General features: G+C 42.0%; 1 protein-coding gene across 1 annotated transcript in view; it reads left to right on the forward strand.

The window, feature by feature from the left end:
- The window catches only part of polr1a (RNA polymerase I subunit A), a 107,607-nt gene that overhangs the window by 41,148 nt on the left and 44,055 nt on the right, over positions 1–22,404 (forward strand). The window contains exons 16-23 of the mRNA XM_078411842.1: positions 1,435–1,618; positions 5,445–5,527; positions 6,254–6,412; positions 10,743–10,841; positions 12,953–13,105; positions 14,910–14,992; positions 17,396–17,561; positions 19,921–20,142. Coding sequence (XP_078267968.1) covers positions 1,435–1,618; positions 5,445–5,527; positions 6,254–6,412; positions 10,743–10,841; positions 12,953–13,105; positions 14,910–14,992; positions 17,396–17,561; positions 19,921–20,142 — 1,149 coding nt within the window. The remainder of the gene's footprint in view (positions 1–1,434; positions 1,619–5,444; positions 5,528–6,253; positions 6,413–10,742; positions 10,842–12,952; positions 13,106–14,909; positions 14,993–17,395; positions 17,562–19,920; positions 20,143–22,404) is intronic.

Genomic DNA, 22,404 nt, shown 5'->3' on the forward strand with positions numbered 1-22,404 from the left:
GGTGTGAGGCCCTGAAACACATTTTCAGGAGTGGTAGATATAATAGTGGCATTTTAAGAGGCTTTTAGATAGGCACATGGCAGTGCAGGGAATAGAGGGATATGGATCACCATATGAGATCAGTTTAATTTGGCATCATGTTTGGTACAAACATTGTGGGCCAAAGGGCCCATTCCTGTGCAGTACCTTTCTACGAATCTATGAAAAGCACTATTTACATGAAGGCAATCTTGTATCCTGATTCAATCCAGGTCTGATCTGATGCAGGATCCAAGAGGCATTTTCTAATTTCCCTAAAGCTCCACAATATGATACTGGGACATCCTGACAATATAAAGCTTTGCTGGCAGACCCAGCAGCAGAGTAAGGCAAGAGCTTTGCCCTTCTTATCCGTCAGTACGCCCCAGGCTGACAGATCAGTGCAAGAGTGAGGAATCATTTCCATTTAAATAAGCTAAGTGGCACAACAAATCCGTAATCAGCGTTTTAAGCCTTTAAGTCTATAAAAAATCATTATGGAAGACATATTGACATATCGAGTTGTCCACTAGCTATTTCAACACAGCTTGAAAACATTAAGATGCAAATTTTCCTCCCATTTGAGTTAGTTTCTTTATAGTTGTCCTTTTTATATTGGTTGTGGGGAGGTCGAATTCAGGTCACGGGAAGATTGTGTATTTTTCTCCAATTATAAATCATACCAGGGCACTTAATAAATTCCTACATTGAGTGCTCATTGCATTTGATGTTTCCACTAGTGGGAGAGTCTCGGACCAGAGGCGATAGATTCAGAATTAAAGGGTGTACCTTTAAAAGGCAGATGAGGAGGAATTTATTTTAGTCATTTAGATTTCTTTTAGATTTGGTGAATCTGTGGAATGTATTGCCACAGAATGTTGTGGAGGCCAGAATTTGTTTGCATGAGACTTTTAGACAAGACCTGCCTAGTCTAGTAGATATTATGGATATTGTGAGACCTTTTCAGGAAAGGGCAGGGAGTGCTGTGTGACTCTATTAACATTACTTGCTCAATCAACCCCATCAAAGATTAGCCAGTTATTTGTTCTACAATTGGCTTTGTGCCCTTGTTAGTTACTACAAAGGAATTAATTTAGTGCGAAGCACCTTGAGACACTTCGAAAATTCACGCTGAAATGATATACAAACTCAAGTTCATTCTTTTTTGATGTTTTTATTAACTTAAAATGGATATGTTTTCCAACACCCTCCCTCCCCTCTACTTTCAGTCTGAAGAAGGGTTCCGACCTGAAATTACACCCATCCTTTTTCTCCAGAGATGCTGCCTGATCCGCTGAGTTACTCTAGCACTTTGTGTTTACCTATTAATAATGTGGCAGAATATGATTTCATTCCAATGTTTACTGAATTTGCTAAGGCGTGAAGTAAAAATGCAGGTTTTCTTTTTAATGGCAGGTTATTATTCTGGAAGGAGAGTTGCTTTGTGGTGTTCTGGACAAAGCTCACTATGGCAGTTCAGCTTATGGGTTGGTCCACTGCTGTCATGAGCTGTATGGTGGCGAGACCAGTGGAAAACTACTGACCTGTTTGGCACGACTCTTCACTGCTTATCTCCAGCTGTACCGGGGATTTACTTTAGGTAATAGATAATTTGCCGTATGATACTTGCTCTGTCTCCTTTCATTCTTCAGTACAGAAGGAATGTATCCTTTCATTCTTCAGTACAGAAGGAATGTTATTTTCACAGCTTTGTATTGAAATACTTTGTCAATCAGACTTGTGCCCCTGCAGAAATTCCATTACAAAAGCTGGATACCTGCTGAATGTTCACTAACCTCCCCCTCCCATTCACACCTATGGGGAAACATGGATGTGGAGAGCATGTTTCCACTAGTGGGCAAGTCTAGGACTAGAGGCCATCGCTTCAGAATAAAAGGACATACCTTTAGAAAGGAGATGAGAAGGAATTTCGTTTGGTCAGAGTGTGGTGAATCTGTGGAATTCTTTGCCACAGAAGGCTGTGGAGGCCAAGTCAGTGGATATATTTAAGGCAGAGATAGATAGAATCTTGATAAGTATGGGTGTCAGATGTTATGGGGAGAAGGCAGAAGAATGTGGTTAGGAGGGAGATAGATCAGCCATGATTTGATGGGCCAAATGGCCTAATTCTGCTCCTATCACTTATGATTTTATGATACCTTGTCAATCAGACATGTACCTCAGCAGAAATTGCAGTACAAAAGCTGGATACTGGCTGAATGTTTACTAACCTCCCCCTACCATTCAACACCTATGGGGAAACATGAATGGAGAGGATGTTTCCACTAGTAGGCGAGTCTAGGTCCAGAGTAGAGTTGATGGGCTGAATGGCCTAATTCTGCTCCTATAATTTATGAAACATCCCAGCAAGAAGGTACTGAGATTTAGTCAAATTGGTGGAACTACAAATGAACGAAGTAGATCGATAAAAGATGGTGTGTTTAAAAATACATTGTATACTTCTGAGTGTTTGAATAGCTGTTTAGAGAGGCTGGTGGAAAAACATTACCTCATTTACTAGAATGCATTTGGCAAAGTCTCTAAAGCTCTCAGAGTTGATCAATGTGTGTGGTAATTGTGGAATGAAAGGTATGGAATCTAGCGAAGCTTGAAGGTTAATTTAATATCATGGCTAATCTGATTGTAACCTCAACTTCCCACTCCTGCCTACGGGTGGTAATCTTTCACTGACTTGCTTATCTATCTCAGTCATAAAATTATTCAAACACTGCTTGCACGACCCTTTGAGGTTCTAAAGGCATGTAACCCTCTGCCAGAAATAACTATACCTCATCTTTATTTTAAATAAGTATCCCATTATTTTTAAACAGTGACTCTTAGTTTTAGGTTCTTCTCTCAACCACCCTGCTAAGACGTTCCAGGTATCAGTTTCAGTGAAAGCTCCCCTCTTATTTCTGAACTCTGGCAGATACAAGACTAGCCTGTCCAGCCTTTCCTCATCATACAAACTACCCATTCCAGGTGTTAATCTAGTAGACCATCTCTGAAATGTTTCCACCACATTCTCTTAAATTGCATTATTAAATAGGACAACCGATATATATAGGCAGCACTCCAGATTTGATCTTTCCTACATTATACTCCATTTGCCATACATCTGTGCATTTAATTAGCCCACATAACATTTTCATAAACTCCTTTGATCCTTTACACAACCTACTTTCCAATCACTAATTCTTCATATTCCGATCGGGTAGCCGCTTGGGTCTTATATGCTTTTTTTTAAGGTATGTGGAACTTAAAATTCGTATGTAATTTGTTAAATTAAAATTACTTTGCAATTTAGAGTCGTAGAAAGCATGGAAACAGGCCCTTTTGACCCATCTTGACCATGCCGACCAAAATGCCCAATCTACGTTAGTCCTACCTTAGTTTAGTTTAGTTTATTTTCACATGTACTGAGGTACTGTGAAAACCTTTTGTGTACCAACCAGTCAGGGGAAAGACAATATATGATTACAATCGAGCCATCCACATGGTAAAGGGAATAACGTGAATAATGTTTAGTGTAAGATAAAGTCTGATCAATGATAGTCCGAGGGTCTCCAATGAGATAGATGTTGCTCAGAACTGTCCTCTAGTTGTTGGTGGGGTGGTTCAGTTGCTTGATAACAGCTGGGAAGCAACTGTCCCTGAATCTGGAGGTGTGCTTTTTCACACTTCTATAACTCTTGCCTGATGGGAGAGAGGAGAAGAGGGAGTGGCCAGGGTGCCACTCATCCTTGATTATGCTGTTGGCCTTTCCGAGGCAGCGTGAGGTGTAAATGGCGTCAATGGAAGGGAGGTTGGTTTGTGTGATGGTCTGGGCTGCGTGCACAATTCTATGTAATTTCTTGGTGTCTTGGATGGAGCTGTTCCCAAACCATGCTGCGATGCTTCCCGATAAAATGCTTTCAACTGCGCATCTGTAGAAGTTGGTGAGAGTTGTTGGGGACATGCCGAACTTCCTAAGCCTTCTAAGGAAGTAGATGTGTTGGTGTGCTTTCTTGGTCATTGCTTCAATATGGATAGTCCAGGACAACTTGTTGGTGATATTTATTCTTCGGAATTGGAAGTTTTCAACTATCTCTACTTCGACACCGTCAATGTATGTGGACCTCTTCTCTTCCTGAAGTTGTCTTGCTGACATTGAGAAAAATGTTATTATCTCAACACCATGTTACAAGGTTCTCAATCTCCTTCCTGGTCTCCATCTCATCATTATTTGATATCCAGCCAACAATGGTGGTGTCGCCGACAAATTTGTAGATTTATTTAGATTTATACATGGCTGCACAGTTGTGGGTGTGCAAGGAGTAAAGTAGGGGGCTGAGAACGCATCCTTGTGGAGCATCAGTGTTGAGGATTATCATGGCGGATGATTTGTCCCCTATCCTCACTGATTAGCATCTTTTAGTCAGGAAGCCGATCCAGTTGCAGAGATGAGCACTGACTCACAGATCCACAAGTTTGGTGATGAGCTTGGATGGGATAATGGTGTTAAAGGCAGAGCTGTAGTCTATGAATAAATGTCTGAGTCAGCACTTGTTAGAGTTTGGCCCATATCTCACTAAACGTTTCTATCCATGTACCTGTCCAAATGTAAATGTTGTGTTATAATACTTGCCTCAACTACCTCCTCTGACAGCTTGTTCCATATACTCACCACCCTCTATGTGAAAAAGATACTCCTCGGGTTCCTCTTAAATCTTTTTCCTCTTACTTTAAATCTATGTCGTCTGGTTCTTGATTCCACACAAGGTCCTGAACTGATTTGGCTTCCCAAATCTACTCTATCTACCATTCCTCTGCCCACTTGCGCAGCTGATCACAATAATGCTCTAATTTTTTAAACCATCTTCGCTATCTACATTACCACCCACTTTAGTGTCATCTGCAAACTTATTAATCATGCCTCGTACTTTCCCATTCAAATTATTCACATAAACCAGGAGCAAAGGAGCCAGGACTGATCCCTGAGGCACCCTCCAGGTCACAGGCCTCCAGTCTGATAGACAACCTTCCACCATCACCCTCTGCTTACTTCCATGAAGTCAATTTTCTTTCCTGTCGGCTAGCTCTTCCTGGATCCCATGCGATCTAACCTTCCAAAGGAACCTACCATGGAGAACTTTATTAAATCTGGAATTTGTTGCATTTTATTCCCATTTCCTATGCATTTCCAAAGAATAATATTGAACCTCATGCATGTAATGACTTTGTGGCTGCAGTAAGATACAAAATGCAGAATTATTCTAGATTGTAATAGGTTTCACTTTATGAATTTCAAGTGAAAAAATATTTTTTTGGAAAGGTTAAAACATGCTGCAATGTCAGGAAATGTTTTCTTGAATGATAATATGTCAGAAGCTTCAAGGCAAACGTTTGTCAACATTTGCTAAATTATACCTTTCTTTAAAATGTAGACGTTGAGGACATTCTAGTGAAGCCCAAGGCAAACGCAAAGCGAAAAAAAATCATTGCACAACTGGCGCAGTGTGGGGCCAAGGTAAAGAAGTGATTCGTTTCCAATAAGATAAGCTTTTAACTAATAGATAAGCTTAGTTTGTATTTCATCGCAAGTTTTGGATAAAGGATTGTCCCTAGTGGGTGTAGGATAGTGTTAATGTGCGGGGATCGCTGGGCGGCGCGGACTTGGTGGGCCGAAAAGGCCTGTTTCCGCGCTGTATATATATGATATGATATGATATGATATATGTAACATTGAAATCGTACAAGACGAGATTTCCCAATCTTGTTGTACCCCTGGGTACAATGACAATAAAGATATATTGTATTGTATTGTATTGTAGGAAATGTTCTGACAAATTTGCAGAGTGATAAGAAATGGTGATTTTTGCATTTCAATCCATCCAAAGCACATTCTCACTCACAACATGATTGATTTTCCAGACCTTATGAGTTTTACCTGAAACTTCACTGTCAAGAAATTATGCTCGAGGTTTTTGTGCTGTAAAATGCATGTGTGTGTAAAAAAAAAAGAAAAAAGATTATATGTTTATTGTTCGAAGGGTCAAATGGCCTCTGTATGTTTCTTTTTTTTTTTCCTAATCAGATGTGCAGCACTTTGGTCAACGTGGGTTGTTTTTAAATGTGCTATACAAATAAAATTGACTTGACTTGACTATCTGCACCTATTTTCTATGTCATGGAATGTCATGTTTGCTGGTTGCTGAATAGAAATTTAACTCAAACATGTCTATCTTGTCTTTAGGCCATCCGAAATGCTTTTAATTTGCCAGAGTCTGCCTCATGTGAAGAAGCTCAGGATAAATGGCAAAATGCTCACCTCAGTAAAGATCCCAGGGACATGAATGTAGTGGACCAGAAATTTAAAGAAGAAGTGAATCAGTATAACAACCAGATCAACAAGGTCTGAAATGAGAACAGATATTGTTTTTTTTAAATTACTGATAAATGTTTGTCTTGTTGGAGGCAATGGGGATGAATGCTCTAGAATACAACATTTCCTGTGGTTTTCACTGAGTTTTAGTGTTGCCAACAGAGTGGATAAGTTCTACATAGCGTAGTTTCATCTATTGTGTATTAAAATACAGTAGCTCTTCTGCACAAGGGACTTTCTTTCAATTCCCATCATGTCCATCCTTTTGTGTGTGGGGATTTATTATGTTGTTTACTTGAACAACGGGCCAAATGCAGACAAATGGGGCTAGCTTAGATGGGGTAGCTTGGTCAACATGGACGAGTTGAGCCAAATGGCCTGTTTCCGTGTTGTATGACTGTGTCTAATTGATATGTAGTCAGAGTCAAAGCCAGTAGGTAGGAAATTTTCATCCTGCTAAATGGCGGCACGGTAGCGCAGCGGTAGAGTTGCTGCTTTACAGCGAATGCAGCGCCGGAGACTCAGGTTCGATCCTGACTACGGGTGCTGCACTGTAAGGAGTTTGTACGTTCTCCCCGTGACCTGCGTGGGTTTTCTCCGAGATCTTCGGTTTCCTCCCACACTCCAAAGACGTACAGGTATGTAGGTTAATTGGCTGGGCAAATGTAAAAAATTGTCCCTAGTGGGTGTAGGATAGTGTTAATGTGCGGGGATCGCTGGGCGGCACGGACTTGGAGGGCCGAAAAGGCCTGTTTCCGGCTGTATATGATATGATATGATAAATGTTCTAAGCTGGACAGAAAGCAAATATTCTCAGCTGGACAGATTATGTCGTGTTTTATTTTTCACTCTCGTTGTCCAGACCTGACCAAGGAATGAAGTGGGGGCTCTAGTTATTTGCCTCTTCAATATAATTGAGTTTTCAAAATGGTGTTTAATTTTTTGCTGCCTGTGCATGGTTCTAGCAGTTTCCATGAGAACCTGCACAATTTTCTTTCCCAACTGACGGTTTCAAATAGGAAAAATATTGCAATGTATCAAACTGCCAGTTGTTGCATTAAATAGCTCTGTGATATAAATGCGTTATTGAATGAATGACAGGATTTGTGCATCAGCCTGGCTGTACCTAGAAATTCTTTATTTTGTAAATTTATCATTGAATTTATAGTCATTGTTGAGTGACCAACTTCTAAATTTCCTTAGTTTCTGCAGAAACCCCAGCAAACTGCAAGATAGCAGGTGCCACATCTTCATTTCACAACTTCAGAGAGGGAAAGGAAATGTATAAATGTGAAATGCTCAGTTGTTGGGAAATTGCTTAAAACTGCTATTAAGGGCCTGGTTGTTACCAATGTAAATCAAAAATGATTAGGCAACGTGGTTTTTTGAAAATGAAATCAGTTTGGCAAATTTAATATTTCAAGGATGTAACAGGCAGGGTAGAATGGACAGGAAGATGGAGTTGGAGGAAAATGAAGGCAAATGTGAGCTTCTTCACCTTTGGGCAGCAGAATGGCTCAACCGGAAGAGCCGCTGCCTCATAGCACAAGAGATGCGGGTTCGATCCTGACCTTGGGTGCTATCTGTGCAGAGTGACCATGTGGGTTTCCTCAAGGTGCTCCGGTTTCCTCCCACGCCCCAAAGATGTGAAGGTATATGGGTTAATTGGCCTCTGTGAATTGCCCCGTGTGTGTAGAGAGCGGATGAGAAAGTGTGAACGTGTGATGAGTGGTAGGAGTGGACTCGATGAGGAAAGTGGCCTGTTTCCTTGCTGTATGTATAAAGTAAAAAAAGAATAGAGATTCCTTTTGTGAAGAAGTGAGAAATCTGCAAATGAAGTCTACAGAAGAAATTGCTGTGCTGTTCCAAAAATGAAAAAAGCTTGCAGCTACTACAATAAATCCAGAAGGCAAATAATAGCCTTTATTATAAGGGGGTTAATGAGGAAATCTTGCCTCAGGGCGTTGGTGAGATGATAATTGGAGAATTGTGTAAAGGTTTTACCTCTAAACATATAACAATAACATATAACATATAACAACTACAGCATGGAAACAGGCCTGTCCGGCCCTACCAGTCCACGCCGACCATTCTCCCTGACCTAGTCTCATCTACCTGCACTCAGACCATAACCCTCCAATCCCCTCCTATCCATATACCTATCCAATTTACTCTTAAATAATAAAATCGAGCCAGCCTCCACCACTTCCTCCGGAAGCCCATTCCATACAGCCACAACCCTCTGAGTAAAGAAGTTCCCCCTCATGTTACCCCTAAACCTTTGTCCCTCAATTCTGAAGCTATATCCCCTTGTTGGAATCTTCCCCACTCTCAAAGGGAAAAGCCTACCCACGTCAACTCTGTCCGTCCCTCTCAAAATTTTAAAAACCTCTATCAAGTCCCCCCTCAACCTTCTACGCTCCAAAGAATAAAGACCCAACCTGTTCAACCTCTCTCTGTAGCCTAAGTGCTGAAACCCAGGCAACATTCTAGTAAATCTCCTCTGTACCCTCTCCATTTTGTCGACATCCTTCCTATAATTTGGCGACCAGAACTGCACACCATACTCCAGATTCGGCCTCACCAATGCCCTGTACAATTTCAACATTACATCCCAACTTCTATACTCGATGCTCTGATTTATAAAGGCAAGCATACCAAACGCCTTCTTCACCACCCTATCCACATGAGATTCCACCTTCAGGGAACAATGCACAGTTATTCCCAGATCCCTCTGTTCCACTGCATTCCTCAATTCCCTACCATTTACCCTGTACGTCCTATTTTGATTTGTCCTACCAAAATGCAGCACCTCACACTTATCAGCATTAAACTCCATCTGCCATCTTTCAGCCCACCCTTCCAAAAGGCCCAAGTCTCTCTGTAGACTTTGAAAATCTACCTCACTATCAACTACTCCACCTATCTTAGTATCATCTGCATATTTACTAATCCAATTTGCCACACCATCATCCAGATCATTAATGTAAATGACAAACAACAGTGGACCCAACACAGATCCTTGGGGCACTCCACTAGACACTGGCCTCCAACCTGACATACAATTGTCAACCGTTACCCTCTGGTATCTCCCATTCAGCCATTGTTGAATCCATCTTGCAACCTCACTATTAATACCCAACGATTTAACCTTCTTAATCAACCTTCCATGTGGAACCTTGTCAAATGCCTTACTGAAGTCCATATAGACAACATCCACAGCCTTGCCCTTATCAATTTCCCTGGTAACCTCTTCAAAAAATTCAAGAAGATTAGTCAAACATGACCTTCCAGGCACAAATCCATGTTGACTGTTTCTAATCAGGCCTTGATATAAATATTTTCTCTCGGCTGACCAGTTTGAATACTGCGATGAAGTAGTTATAATATTAGGGGAGTGGGTAAGAGTGATCTTTAATGATTGGAGTTAAAAAGAGTAAGGTTTGCAATAAAGCACTTGCATTTCTGAAAGGAATCGATTGAGACACTTCCTTGCTGTAGAGTCTCAAGCTACGAAAAGGAATGTGCCTTTTTGGATGAGAAGAAAATTTTCAGTGGGATGTAACGTTTAGGAATTCTGAACTCCTCGGAGGTATGCTTGGTCATTGTGTACATCCATAAATTGATACTAGAAGATTTATGAACACTAAATAAAACAAGGGATATGTGGATTATGCAGGAAAGTGCAGGATTGGCCTCATTCTTATTGAATAGCAGACCAACATGAATGTCGGGCCACCAGTCTTGGTAAATGTACAAAGTAAGTGTAGCTGTAGATGTTTAAATCTTTTAAGTGTTTCCACATAATTAACTGTAATTCATTCACTGAAGAAGGGTCTCGACCCACAACGTCACCCATTCCTTCTCTCCCGAGATGCTGGCTGACCCGCTGAGTTACTCCAGCATTTTGTGTCTACCTTCGATTTAAAACAGCATCGGCAGTTTTTTTTCCTAATTAACTGTAGATTTTGAGGATCTAAAATACGTGTTTCAAAACTATGTACTGAAATAAAATGATCATGGAAATATCATCAGTGCATTAAATAATAAAATTATGTACTGAAATAAAATGATAATAGAAATATCACCAGTGCATTTAATGATTAAATCACAATGGTTTGCAAATAAACATTTTTATTTTATTTTCAAAGCAATTTTCAAATTAGAATGAGATGAGAAGACCAGATTGTCTCTTCAAACGAGACTGCCTGTTAGATGGTGTTGCCATGTTCATTTTCCTTTCCCCTTCATTTTACATGCATGAAAGTAAAAACATATTAAATGTAGCATTGCTTGGATTGATATTACATTGTACTTCTGTTGCTGATATCTTGTGTGTATATTTTGTTTTGATTTACAGGTGTGCATGCCTCTGGGTCTTCACAGACAGTTTCCAGAAAACAACCTTCAGCTCATGGTACAGTCTGGTGCAAAGGGCTCAACTGTAAATACCATGCAGGTATTATGTTTCTTCAATAACAGTTTGGTGGTTTTGTACCGTGACTAGAAAACAAACTCTTGGAGGAAGTTGGAGATACAAGGAACTGCAGATGCTCAAAGTGCTGGAGTAACTCAGCAGGTCAACAATGTGTCCCAAGCCAACACCCCACTGTGTTCCTAAGAGATGCTGCCTGACCCATTGGGTTACTCGAGCACTTTGTGTCTTGTGTTTGCTGGAGGAAGTCTATGGATCTAGCAGCAGTTGTGCGGGGAGTAAGGAATTGTTGATGTTTCAAGTCAAGACTCTGCATCGGGATTGAGAGTGGAAGGGGAAGATAGCTGGTATAAAGAGGAGAGGGGAAGGGAGTGTGATGGGGGCTGGTAGGTAGTAGGTGGACTGAGGTGGGGTGAAGGCTGATGGGCATTTGAAGCCATGTGGGGTAGTGGAAAGGTTGGAGTTTGGAGACAGGAATGGGAGGAAGCAGACAAGAAAGATATATGGCAGGTGTGGTATGGCCAAGGAACAAAAACGGGAGGACCAGAGGTGGTTCAGAAGGAGAGAAAAGAACATATGAGGTGGAGGGTCACCTGAAAATATAAAATGTAATGTTTGTACCATTGGATTGTAGCCTACACAGGCAGAAGATTCTTCCAGTTTGTGTTGGGCCTCGATCTGGCGTGTAGAAGATCGAGGTCTTCTAAGAAGAGGAGTTGAAATGGCATGTAATCAGTCTCTGATGCAGGGTCTCGACACAAAACAGCGACTATCCCTCTGCCTCCATAGATGATGCCTTATCTGCTGAATTCTTCCAGCAGCTTGATTTTTTTTTGCAGTCCATTTTATGTCTCCATTTGTACCAACTCTTCAGTACAAAGCATGGAAATGGCCCCTTTAGTCCACCAAGTCCGCACTTCACTATCAAACCCATTTTATTCTCTCCGTGCTCCTATCAACTATCTTCAGATTTGCTCCGCTCATCTTCGGACTGGTGACTGTTTACAGTTAATTCACTAATCTACACGTGTTTGTGGGAGGAAACCAGAGCAGCCACAAGGAACCCACATAACCACAAGGATTTGGAATTGAATCTAGGTTACTGGACCTATAAGGCAGCAGCTCAGCAGCTGAACCAACGCTAAAGAAAAGTCTGAGAGCTCTTGAGGTTAAACTAATAAGAATATTTACTTTGATAGGAAAGATAGAAAACAGTTATTTTAAACAAGGATCTGGAAGCCCAGCTCAAACCAGGGCAGGACCTTCAGTGAATAGTTTTGTTTAGTTATTGTCACGTGAACCGAGGTACAGTGAAAAGCTTTTTGTTGCATGCTATCCAGTCAGCGAAAAGATAGTACATGATTATATTCAATCCGTCTACATTGGACAGATACAGGATAAAATTTAGTGCAAGATAAAGTCCAGTAAAGTCTGATTAAAGATAGTCCAAAAGTCCTCCATATTTCAACGCACAGCCGTGGAAATCAGAGACCAATTTACCCATGAGGAAGATAGACACAAAAAGCTGGAGTAACTCAATGGCAAAGTACAAAGTGAACTTACAGAAAACTCTGCTTTAAGTGTCGAATCGGTCAGGAGGACACATTATTGGCAACAATGCTGAATACAAGATGCAACTCTGGAGAAAAGGAATAGGTCACGTTTCAGGTCGAGACCCTTCTTCAGACTGAAAGTTTGGAGAAAATGAAACGAGAGATGCAAGAGGTGATGTAGAGAAATCTAGAACAAATGAATGAAAGAAATGCAAAAAAGTTATGATGATAAAGGAAACAGGCCATTGTTAGCTAGACAAGAACGAGTACAGACAATGAGACTCAACAAGACGACTTTGAAGCTGGTACAACTTGGGTGGGTATGGAGGGAGAGATCCCTGTGACCGTGTGGGTTTTCTTCAGGTGCTCCAGTCTCCTCCCACATTCCAAAGACACGCAGGTTTGTAGGTTAATTGGCTTCTCTAAAATTGTCCCAAGCGCGTAGGATAGAACTAGTGCAGCGGTGATGGCTGGTCGGTGTGGACTCGGTAGCCTGAGGGCCTGTTTCCACGCTGTATCTCTAAAATGAAAACATTATAACTGCTGTATGTGGGTAAGTGGCATTTTTTTTTCCATTTTCAGATTTCGTGTCTTCTTGGACAGATTGAGCTGGAAGGACGGCGACCTCCATTGATGCCCTCTGGCAAATCATTGCCCTGTTTTCAACCTTACGACTTCACTCCGCGTTCTGGCGGTTTTGTAACTGGCCGCTTTCTCACTGGTATCAGCCCTCCGGTAAAGGAAACTTTATGATGGTTCTTGGTAACTCTTCTGCTGCTGCTGATGTTACAGAGGCCGTGATAGTACAAGTCCACTTCGTGCCTGATTAAAGCTAATTATACAGTTGTATCCTCCATTGTTCTAATGTTTGGTACAAGCGCCCACTTGGTCAATAGTTCTTTATTATCACGTACAGACATATTGTGAAATTCTTTTTGTACATTAGAGCCACAAGTTATGTCATTTTATAGATCATTTTTGCAGTCAGGATACAAGGGCTATTGAGGGCGTGCAGCGTAGGTTCACTAGGTTAATTCCCGGAATGGTGGGACTGTCGTATGTTGAAAGGCTGGAGCAATTAGGCTTGTATACACTGGAATTTAGAAGGATGAGGGGGGATCTTATTGAAACATATAAGATAATTAGGGGATTGGACACATTAGAGGCAGGAAACATGTTCCCAATGTTGGGGGAGTCCAGAACAAAGGGGCCATGATAGTACAAGGGGTAGGCCATTTAGAATGGAGATGAGGAAGAACTTTTTCAGTCAGAGAGTGGTGAAGGTGTGGAATTATCTGCCTCAGAAGGCAGTGGAGGCCAGTTCGTTGGATGCTTTCAAGAGAGAGCTGGATAGAGCTCTTAAGGATAGCGGAGTGAGGGGGTATGGGGAGAAGGCAGGAACGGGGTACTGATTGAGAGTGATCAGCCATGATCGCATTGAATGGCGGTGCTGGCTCGAAGGGCTGAATGGCCTACTCCTGCACCTATTGTCTATTGTCTATTGTCTATAAGGCACTTTCCCAGAGTTAGCTGTTGTCAGTGGAGGCTCAATGGATTGCACGCTTTGCTCGATCCAAATCCTTGACAATTCCAACGCCCTGTCCCCTCCCCACAGATGTTGCTTGATCTGCTGAGATCTTCCAGCTTAATTTTTTTTTCTTTAGGCAAAGAACAGTCCGATAATGATCAGATAATCCTTTTGCAGTGGCAAACAAATAATATTTGAGAAGGAATCATTGCTGAAGACATGAGAGAATGTTTTTCTTTAAAAGTTTAGGAGTTTCTGAAAAATTTACACAAAAGCCAAATTTTGCAGATGCTGGAAATATGAAATCAAAATAGATGTTAGCACTTAAGCTAGGAGCAGGAGTGAGCCTGTGGTCCCTCAGCTTGTTTCACCATTTAATCTGACAACAACATGCTGGAAATGCTTAGAAGGTCAGGCAATGTCTGGAGAATGGAACAAATGTTTTTTCAGGAACCTTGCACAGAACATCCCTCTCTTGCCCTCTTGCGTACTTCCAAGGTTTATGTTTTTTCTTATGGAAGATTGCTTCAAGTGGTGGGATGAGACTCTGTATAATAGAGTCATAGTCATGGAGACATATATCGCGTGGAAACAGGCCCATCGGCCTAACTTGCCCACGCCGACCAACATAACCCATCTACACTAGTCTCACCTGCCTGCGTTTGGCAAATATCCCTCTAACCTATGTTATCCATGTACCTGTCCAAATGTTTTAAAAACATTGTGATAGTACCTGGCTCTTTTTACTGGGTTCCATATACCTACCACATGCAAACAAAAGTTACCCCTCAGGTTCCTGTTAAATCTTTCCCCTCTCACCTTAAACCTGTTTCCTCTGCTTCTTGATTCCTCTACTCTGGGTAAAAGACTGAGCATGTACCTTATCTATTCCTGTGATTTGTTTCTGATAAAATGTCCTCTGCCTGTTTGAGTTCAGTGTGATATCACAGTGCAAGTTGTTTTGAAGTTACATAAATCTTCATGTCCAAATGCCATTCTCTCATGCTGCAGGAATTCTTCTTTCACTGCATGGCTGGCAGGGAAGGTCTGGTGGACACGGCTGTAAAAACCAGTCGTTCTGGGTACCTTCAAAGGTAAGGAACTATTTAAATTTCCAACGCATAAATAATTCATTTTAGTCTTCTTTAAACAAAAACAATATATTTGTTGCCCTACCCTTCTCTTCACCCCAACCCACTGTTAAACCAAGCTCATCACTGAATATTCAGTTCAGTTTAGTTCATTGTCATGTGTGCCGAGGTACAGTGAAAAGATTTTGTTGTGTGCTACCCAGTCAGCAGAAAGACAACACATGATTACAATTGAGCCATTTACAGTGTATCTGATAAGGGAATAACGTTTAGTGCAAAGTAAAGCAAGCAAAGTCCGATCAAGGATAGTCCGCACTACGATTTCTCCTCAAGGTATTGTCTACTTTGAAGAAGTTCTCCTCCTCTCTTCGACGAGAGTTTAGCAACATGCTCTCTCGCTGCTCTCCCTCTGTGATTCCTCCTGCCCTCCTACTCTCACTGTCTTCCTGTCTCCAACTACATCCTTTCTTTGTCCCGCCCCCCCCGACATCAGTCTGAAACGTCACCCATTCCTTCTCTCCAGAGATGCTGCCTGAGTTACTCCAGCATTTTGTGATACCAAGGATAGTCCGAGGGTCACCAAAGAGATAAATAGTAGTTCAGCACTGCTCTCTGGTTGTGGTAGGATGATTCAGTTGCCTGATAACAGCTGGGAAGAAACTGTCCCTGAATCTGGTGGTGTGCGTTTTCACACTTCTATACCTTTTGCCTGATGGGAGAAGGGTGAAGAGGGAGTGGCCAGGGTGTGACCTGTCCTTGATTATGCTGTTGGCCTTGCCGAGGCAGCATCAGGTATAAATGGAGTCAATAGAAAGGAGGTTGATTTGTGTGATGGTCTGGACTGCGTGCACAATTCGCTGCAAGGAGTAAAATGGAGATTTTTGCCCCCATTACAGATGTTTTGTTATTATGTGACTGCGATGCAGCTGGAGAGTGGTTTATAAAGAAAGTTTCTCTCCTTATCTAAGAAGTTAGGAAGAGAAGTGATGAAATACATAAATTTGTTGAGTTGTACACCACAGAACCGGCTTTTTGGCTCAACTCATCCCTGCCAAGAAAGATGCTTTTTCTATCATCTTTTAAACGTTGAATTATATTTGTCTCTACCACATCCTCTAGCAGCTCATTCTATATGCCTATCGGCGTCTGTTTTCTAAGAGGTAACTGTGTGTCATGGAGGTGCAGATGATGGAGTCCATGTGGATGTTGGTAAGACCATTGACGTTCCATATGGGAGGCTGTACAAGAGGTTGGATCGGTTTTGTGGTCTATTCTCAGCACCTCTCCCAGTTTGTGGTTTCTACTATGTCAGATCATCACGGGGATGGGAAGAAGGGACATTTGCCATTGTCTTACTTTCCGTTGATTCTGGAAGCATATATGTGTGGAGATCAAATAAGGACATACTTGGGCATGCTTGGACATTCTTTGTGAATTTTCAGTATTTTGAAAGCATATTTAGGCTGAGGTGATGAGCAAAGTGTTGGCAAAGGTCACATGAAAAGGTAGGAGATAGAAGATTTGTGGTCATATAATGTCATTCATGACTCAACATCCTATCCAAAATACCTGAGTACTAACAACAAGACTAATCTCAAATAATGAAAAAGCTACCTGGAAAGTTCTGAAAGCTCAAATACCACAGGGTACAGAAATAAATTTGGGCATTAACCCCAATGTGATATATATTAAATGGCTTGAGTAAGAGAAGAGAATATGGGTAATGAGAGTAGGAATAGGACATCTTGTTCTTCAAGCTTGCTCCACTGTTCATTTAGATTGTTAACCTTTTACCTCTTCATTTTCCTGCGTTATTCTCTATCCCTTGATTTACTTAATATCCAAGGACTATTGTAATGGAGGAGGTTTGGTAGCCAATGGGATGGAATAAGATCCCACAGACAACATTGTGATAATAAGCACATAATATGTTCCAGTGACATTGGTGGGGAAATAAAAATTAGATCGGACATCACTAACCTCCTTGTGATGGAAATTTGTTCTGGAACAGTGGTGCTACCCAATGTAGTCACAATAATGCTTTGTACTTGATCTCTGAAATTCAGTTCTATGAAATCAATAAAACCAAACTTTGGAAGCGAATTGCAAAGAATTTGTGTGCTTTCCCCAACCACACCTGCGTATCTGTGCTGTGTAACCAATAAATCCACTTGAAAGAGATAATACAGCCTAAGTTTAACCTCCTATTTGAAAGATGCCACATCCAATAATGCAGCAGTTTTGCCCCATTGTGGAGTCTAAGCCTAGATCATGGGTCTGTGGTGTCATTTGAACCCCCTGACTCAGTGTTAGACTGAACCGTGGCTAACAAAGAAAATTTTAAAAAACTGACAGCAGTAATTAAAGGAAGAAATCATGATATTGACTATTTGAATTTTACCTTAGATGCATTATAAAACATCTGGAGGGGCTGGTGGTACAATATGACCTGACCGTACGAGACAGTGATGGCAGTGTTGTACAGTTCCTTTATGGTGAGGATGGCTTGGATATCCCAAAGACTCAGTTCCTGCAGCCAAAACAGTTTCCTTTCATTACTGATAACTACGAGGTGAGTTGTCCTTTGACTTGTTTTGCCTACAGGATGTATTGCAATGGAATAGAATTATTCAGGAAAGATTGAGAAAATCTTTCCAGTATCAAGGCATAAATGACCCCCCAACCATGCTTATAGTCATAGAAGCCTACAGAGCGGAATAGGGCCCTCCGGCCCAACTTGTCTATGCTGACCAAGACGTCCCACCTCAGCTTGTCCCATTTGCACACATTTGGCCCATATCCCTCTAAACCTTTCCTATCAGTGTACCTGTCTAAGTGTTTTTAAATGTTGTTATAGTACCTGCCTCAACAATCCCCTCTGGCAGCTCGTTCCATGTACCCACCATCCTCTGTCTGAAAAAGTTGCCCTCAGGTTCTAAATTCCTCTCTGTTATTTCAAAGGCAATTTTTATTTTTAATGTTTTAAATTGCTGGAAGAGTTTATGTATACTTTAGTAATATCAATACCAATTCCAATACTTTATTGCAAAGAACAGAAGAAAATAAGTAATGGGAGTGGAAATATATTATCTGTCCCTTCAATCCTGCTCATAGAGTGATACAGCGTTGAAACAGGCCCTTCGGACCAACTGGCCCACACCGGCCAACATTTCCCAGCTACACTAATCCCACCTGCTTGCGTTTGGTCCATGTACCTCCAAACCTGTCCTATCCATGTACCTCCAAACCTGTCCTATCCATCTACCTGTCTAACTGTTTCTTAAACATTGGGATAGTCCTTGCCTCAACTACCTCCTCGGGCAGCTTGTTCCATACACCCTGCTCTGTAATCTTTTAAGATCGTGACTGCTCTTTTCCAGCTTTATCTCTTATCCCTTGATTCCCTAATGTCCAGAATCAATGTCTGTTTGAATGAACTCTATGACAGAGGCTCCACAGCCCTCCAATTCACCATCCATTGCATAAAGAGTCACTCTCCTAAGTGGTCTGTTTCCTTATTCTAAGATTGTGACCCAATTAGGGAAAACTCCTCTCTTCATCCCGCCCGCTGATCCTGTGAAATTGTAAGTTTCAACCTCTCTTTCCTCTAAACTCGAAAGAATAGAGATTTTGGCCGAGCCGTGAGCTTTCCATGTGGCAAAACCTGAACTAATTGGGTAAATCTTGACTGATCCCACTTTGGCAAGTTCATCCCTTTTTTCCTTTTTAATAAGGTGAGCAAAATTGAATAATATTCCAGGTGCAGAATGACCAAGGCCTTATGTTGTTGTAAAACTCAGTTGATTTATAATTTAAAGAAGAACTTTCCCCAGGCGACAGTAAGGCCACTGTTCCGTGAATTACTGAGTCATGCAACACCAACAGGTGGGAAAAAAGGCCCGATGGCCCATTGTGTCATGTCTTGAATTGCCCAATGTGGTTCCACACATTGTTAGTCAACATGGAGGGAGCTGACGTCAAGTAGCGGAGCTTCTGTAGTGACCTCTGTGTGTCGGGATTAGGCAAAAAGAGCCAAGAAAATATTAGAGACCCAAAAGTCTGCAGGTGTGCAGGAGCGAAAAGCAAAGTGCTGGAGGAACCTAACATCTGTGGATGGAAATGGACAGACAACGTTTCAGGTCCTTTAACCTTTGTCCAAACTAATGGAGTTGACGGGAGAAAACTGGTGAAAAGAGGTGAGAGGAAGGAGTGGGGTAGAAGCTGTCAACTGAAGGGTGGACTCGGGTGAAGAGGGGTGATCAACAGATGGGTTAGGAGGGGGAGAGATGGGTGGGGGCTGGATGGTGAAGTGGGGAAGAAAAATGGGTGAGGTGTGGAATCTGATATGGAAGGAAGATGGGGAGTTAAAATGCAGAACCATAAGGGAGGGACAGTGAGTGGAAGGGAACGGGAGGGAATGGGTGTGAAAATAGGGGACCTGATGTAGAGAAGGATGGAAGATGTGCAGATGGAGGACGGGAACAGGACTAGGTGAGTCGAGAGGGAGAGTGGAAAGAAAGGAGTGCACAGAAGGGGAGGTACTTGACAGGTGGGAAGGAAAGAGAAAAATATAAAGCGGTTTATGCCACTACTTGCGGTGGATAGTGTGTACAGCACTAGGTAATCCAGTCATTTAATCATATCAGAGGGTGCTGAATCTGTGGAATTCATTGCCAGAGATGGCAGTGAGGCCATTAATGGATATTTTTAAGGTGGAGATTGACAGATTCTTGATCAAGGGTGTTGGATTTGGGAAGGGCAGGAGAATGGGGTTGAGAGGGGAAGATAGATCAGCCATGATTGAATAGCGGACTAGACTTGAAGGGATGAAGGGCCTAATTCTGCTCCTATAACTTCTGAACATGAAAACTGCAATGATAAGAAAATCATGGGATTGGAAAAATATTAACTCCATTGGTTTTACTTTTTAGGTCATCAAAAAGTCAAAGCACTTGGAAGAGGTATTACGTAAAATGGATAGTAAGGCTGCAGCCAAGCATCATAAAGCAGTAAAGAAATGGAAGTCGAGGCACTCTGCCCCCTCTTCTCGTCTCGGTGCGTTCCTGCTGTTTTCACAGAAAAAGCTGGGTGAAATCAAGGAGGTGACTCCAGAAGGAGAGATGTTGAATGCCAGAGATCCTGTAACCCAGCGAGTGAGTATGTGACATCCGCAAGGAGTGTATTTACCAAAGGAACCAGAGCTTTTTTCATCCGTCAAGTCGACCCCAGCTAGAGCCTGTGGTTTGATAGTATTTCTGCTCTCCCGTCCCCTCAACCCTTGCTCCGAACTGAGTTACCACTATGACACTGGAGGAGGACATTCAACACATTGAACGTATGTTCGTTCTTGGTGGATTCCCGTCCCCTTTTATTTTATCCCTATTATCCCCTTGATTTGTAAGGATGTCATGTGTTATGGAGAGAAGGCAGGTGAATCGGGTTAAGAGGGAAAGAGAGGTCAGCCATGATTGAATGGCGGTGTAGTGGCAACTTCAGTCCTTTCCAATAAACTCTATTCTAATTGCCATTACTCCCCGGGGAGTGGGAATGACCAATCTTGACGCAAACCAACAGAGAGATTTTCAAACTTATTTTCAGTTTAACCAGTTGTTTATTGAAGTCGTTGAACAAACAAGATGATGAACATACCAGGCTGTACTTATTTCACATTCAAGTCATAGTTGATTGCTCCGTTCCCCTGTCTGCTTTCAACTCTCCTCGCAGGTCTGTTGCAGGTCTGGTAAGAACTGGATCTCACCAAACTCTCCGTGTCTGACTTCTCCCAGTCCCTGTGGCTCCACTCCAGATATACCGCCAAGTTTTGGCTCCTCCCAGTACATTATGCCCATATATATATTCATCTCACGACAGCCCCCAAGTGTCCAAAATAATACAGCAAGATATCTAGACAAAAAAATATAATATGCTAAAGCAACCAGCACAAACACAAATGGCTCCTACACACTGGCCCCTAATTGTTCTACGTATATATCGAGACAATAGACAATAGGTGCAGGAGTAGGTCATTTGGCCCTTCGAGCCAGCACCGCCATTCAATGTGATCATGGCTGATCATTCACAATCAGTACCCCGTTCCTGCCTTCTCCCCATACCCCCTGACTCCGCTATCTTTAAGAGATCTATCTAGCTCTCTCTTGAAAGCATCCAGAGAATTGACCTCCACTGCCTTCTGAGGCAGAGAATTCCACAGATTTACAACTCTGTGACTGAAAAAGTTTTTCCTCATCTCCGTTCTAAATGGCCTACCCCTCGTTCTTAAACTGTGGCCCCTGGTTCTGGACTCCCCCAACATTGGGAACATGTTTCCTGCCTCTAACGTGTCCAATCCCTTAATAATCTTATATGTTTCAATAGGATGCCCCCTCATCCTTCTAAATTCCAGTGTATACAAGCCTAGTCGCTCCAGTCTTTCAACATACGACAGTCCCGCCATTCCGGGAATTAACCTAGTGAACCTATGCTGTACTTCCTCAATAACAAGAATATTCTTCTTCAAATTTGGAGACCAAAACTGCACACAGTACTCCAGGTGCAGTCTCACTAGGGCCCTGAACAACTGCAGAAGGACCTCTTTGCTCCTATACTCAACTCCTCTTGTTATGAAGGCCAACATTCCATTGGCTTTCTTCACTGCCTGCTGTACCTGCATGCTTCCTTTCAGTGACTGATGCACTGGGACACCCAGATCTTGTATGTCCCCTTTTCCTAACTTGACATCATTCAGATAATAATCTGTCTTCCTATTCTTACCACCAAAGTGGATAACCTCACATTTATCCACATTGAACTGCATCTGCCATGCATCCGCCCACTCACACAACCTGTCCAAGTCACCCTGCAACCTCATAGCATCTTCCTCACAGTTCACACTGCCACCCAGCTTTGTGTCATCTGCAAATTTGCTAATGTTACTTTTAATCCCTTCATCCAAGTCATTAATGTATATTGTAAATAGCTGCAGTCCCAGCACCGAGCCTTGCGGTACTCCACAAGTCACTGCCTGCCATTCTGAAAGGGACCCATTATCCCCACTCTTTGCTGAAACAATTACCAATAAACATTAAAAGGAGCTATAAAAACTTTACACATAATTTTTAAAAAAGGTATGTACTCTGTGTTGGCATCTAATCTACTTGAGTAATTCTTCAATTTTTGTCTTTGACTGAAAGAGATGATTGCGCTTTCTGCTTGGGAAAGATCTTCAGGACATAAACATTGTCCATGGAGTGTTGCTTTAAAGACTTGCATCTCCTTTTCAACCTTTTCTTTCAGTTTGCAGGATCTTTTTCAAGGCTACTCACAGCAGCTTGAATTTCCTTTCTCCTTCGAGTCAGTTGCAAGAGTGTTGTCTTTACTTTAAGAAGCCAAGCCACGGCAGTCTTCAGATTCCTCCA

Source organism: Rhinoraja longicauda, chromosome 1, assembly GCF_053455715.1.
Source record: "Rhinoraja longicauda isolate Sanriku21f chromosome 1, sRhiLon1.1, whole genome shotgun sequence".
Taxonomy (NCBI): Eukaryota; Metazoa; Chordata; class Chondrichthyes; order Rajiformes; family Arhynchobatidae; genus Rhinoraja; species Rhinoraja longicauda.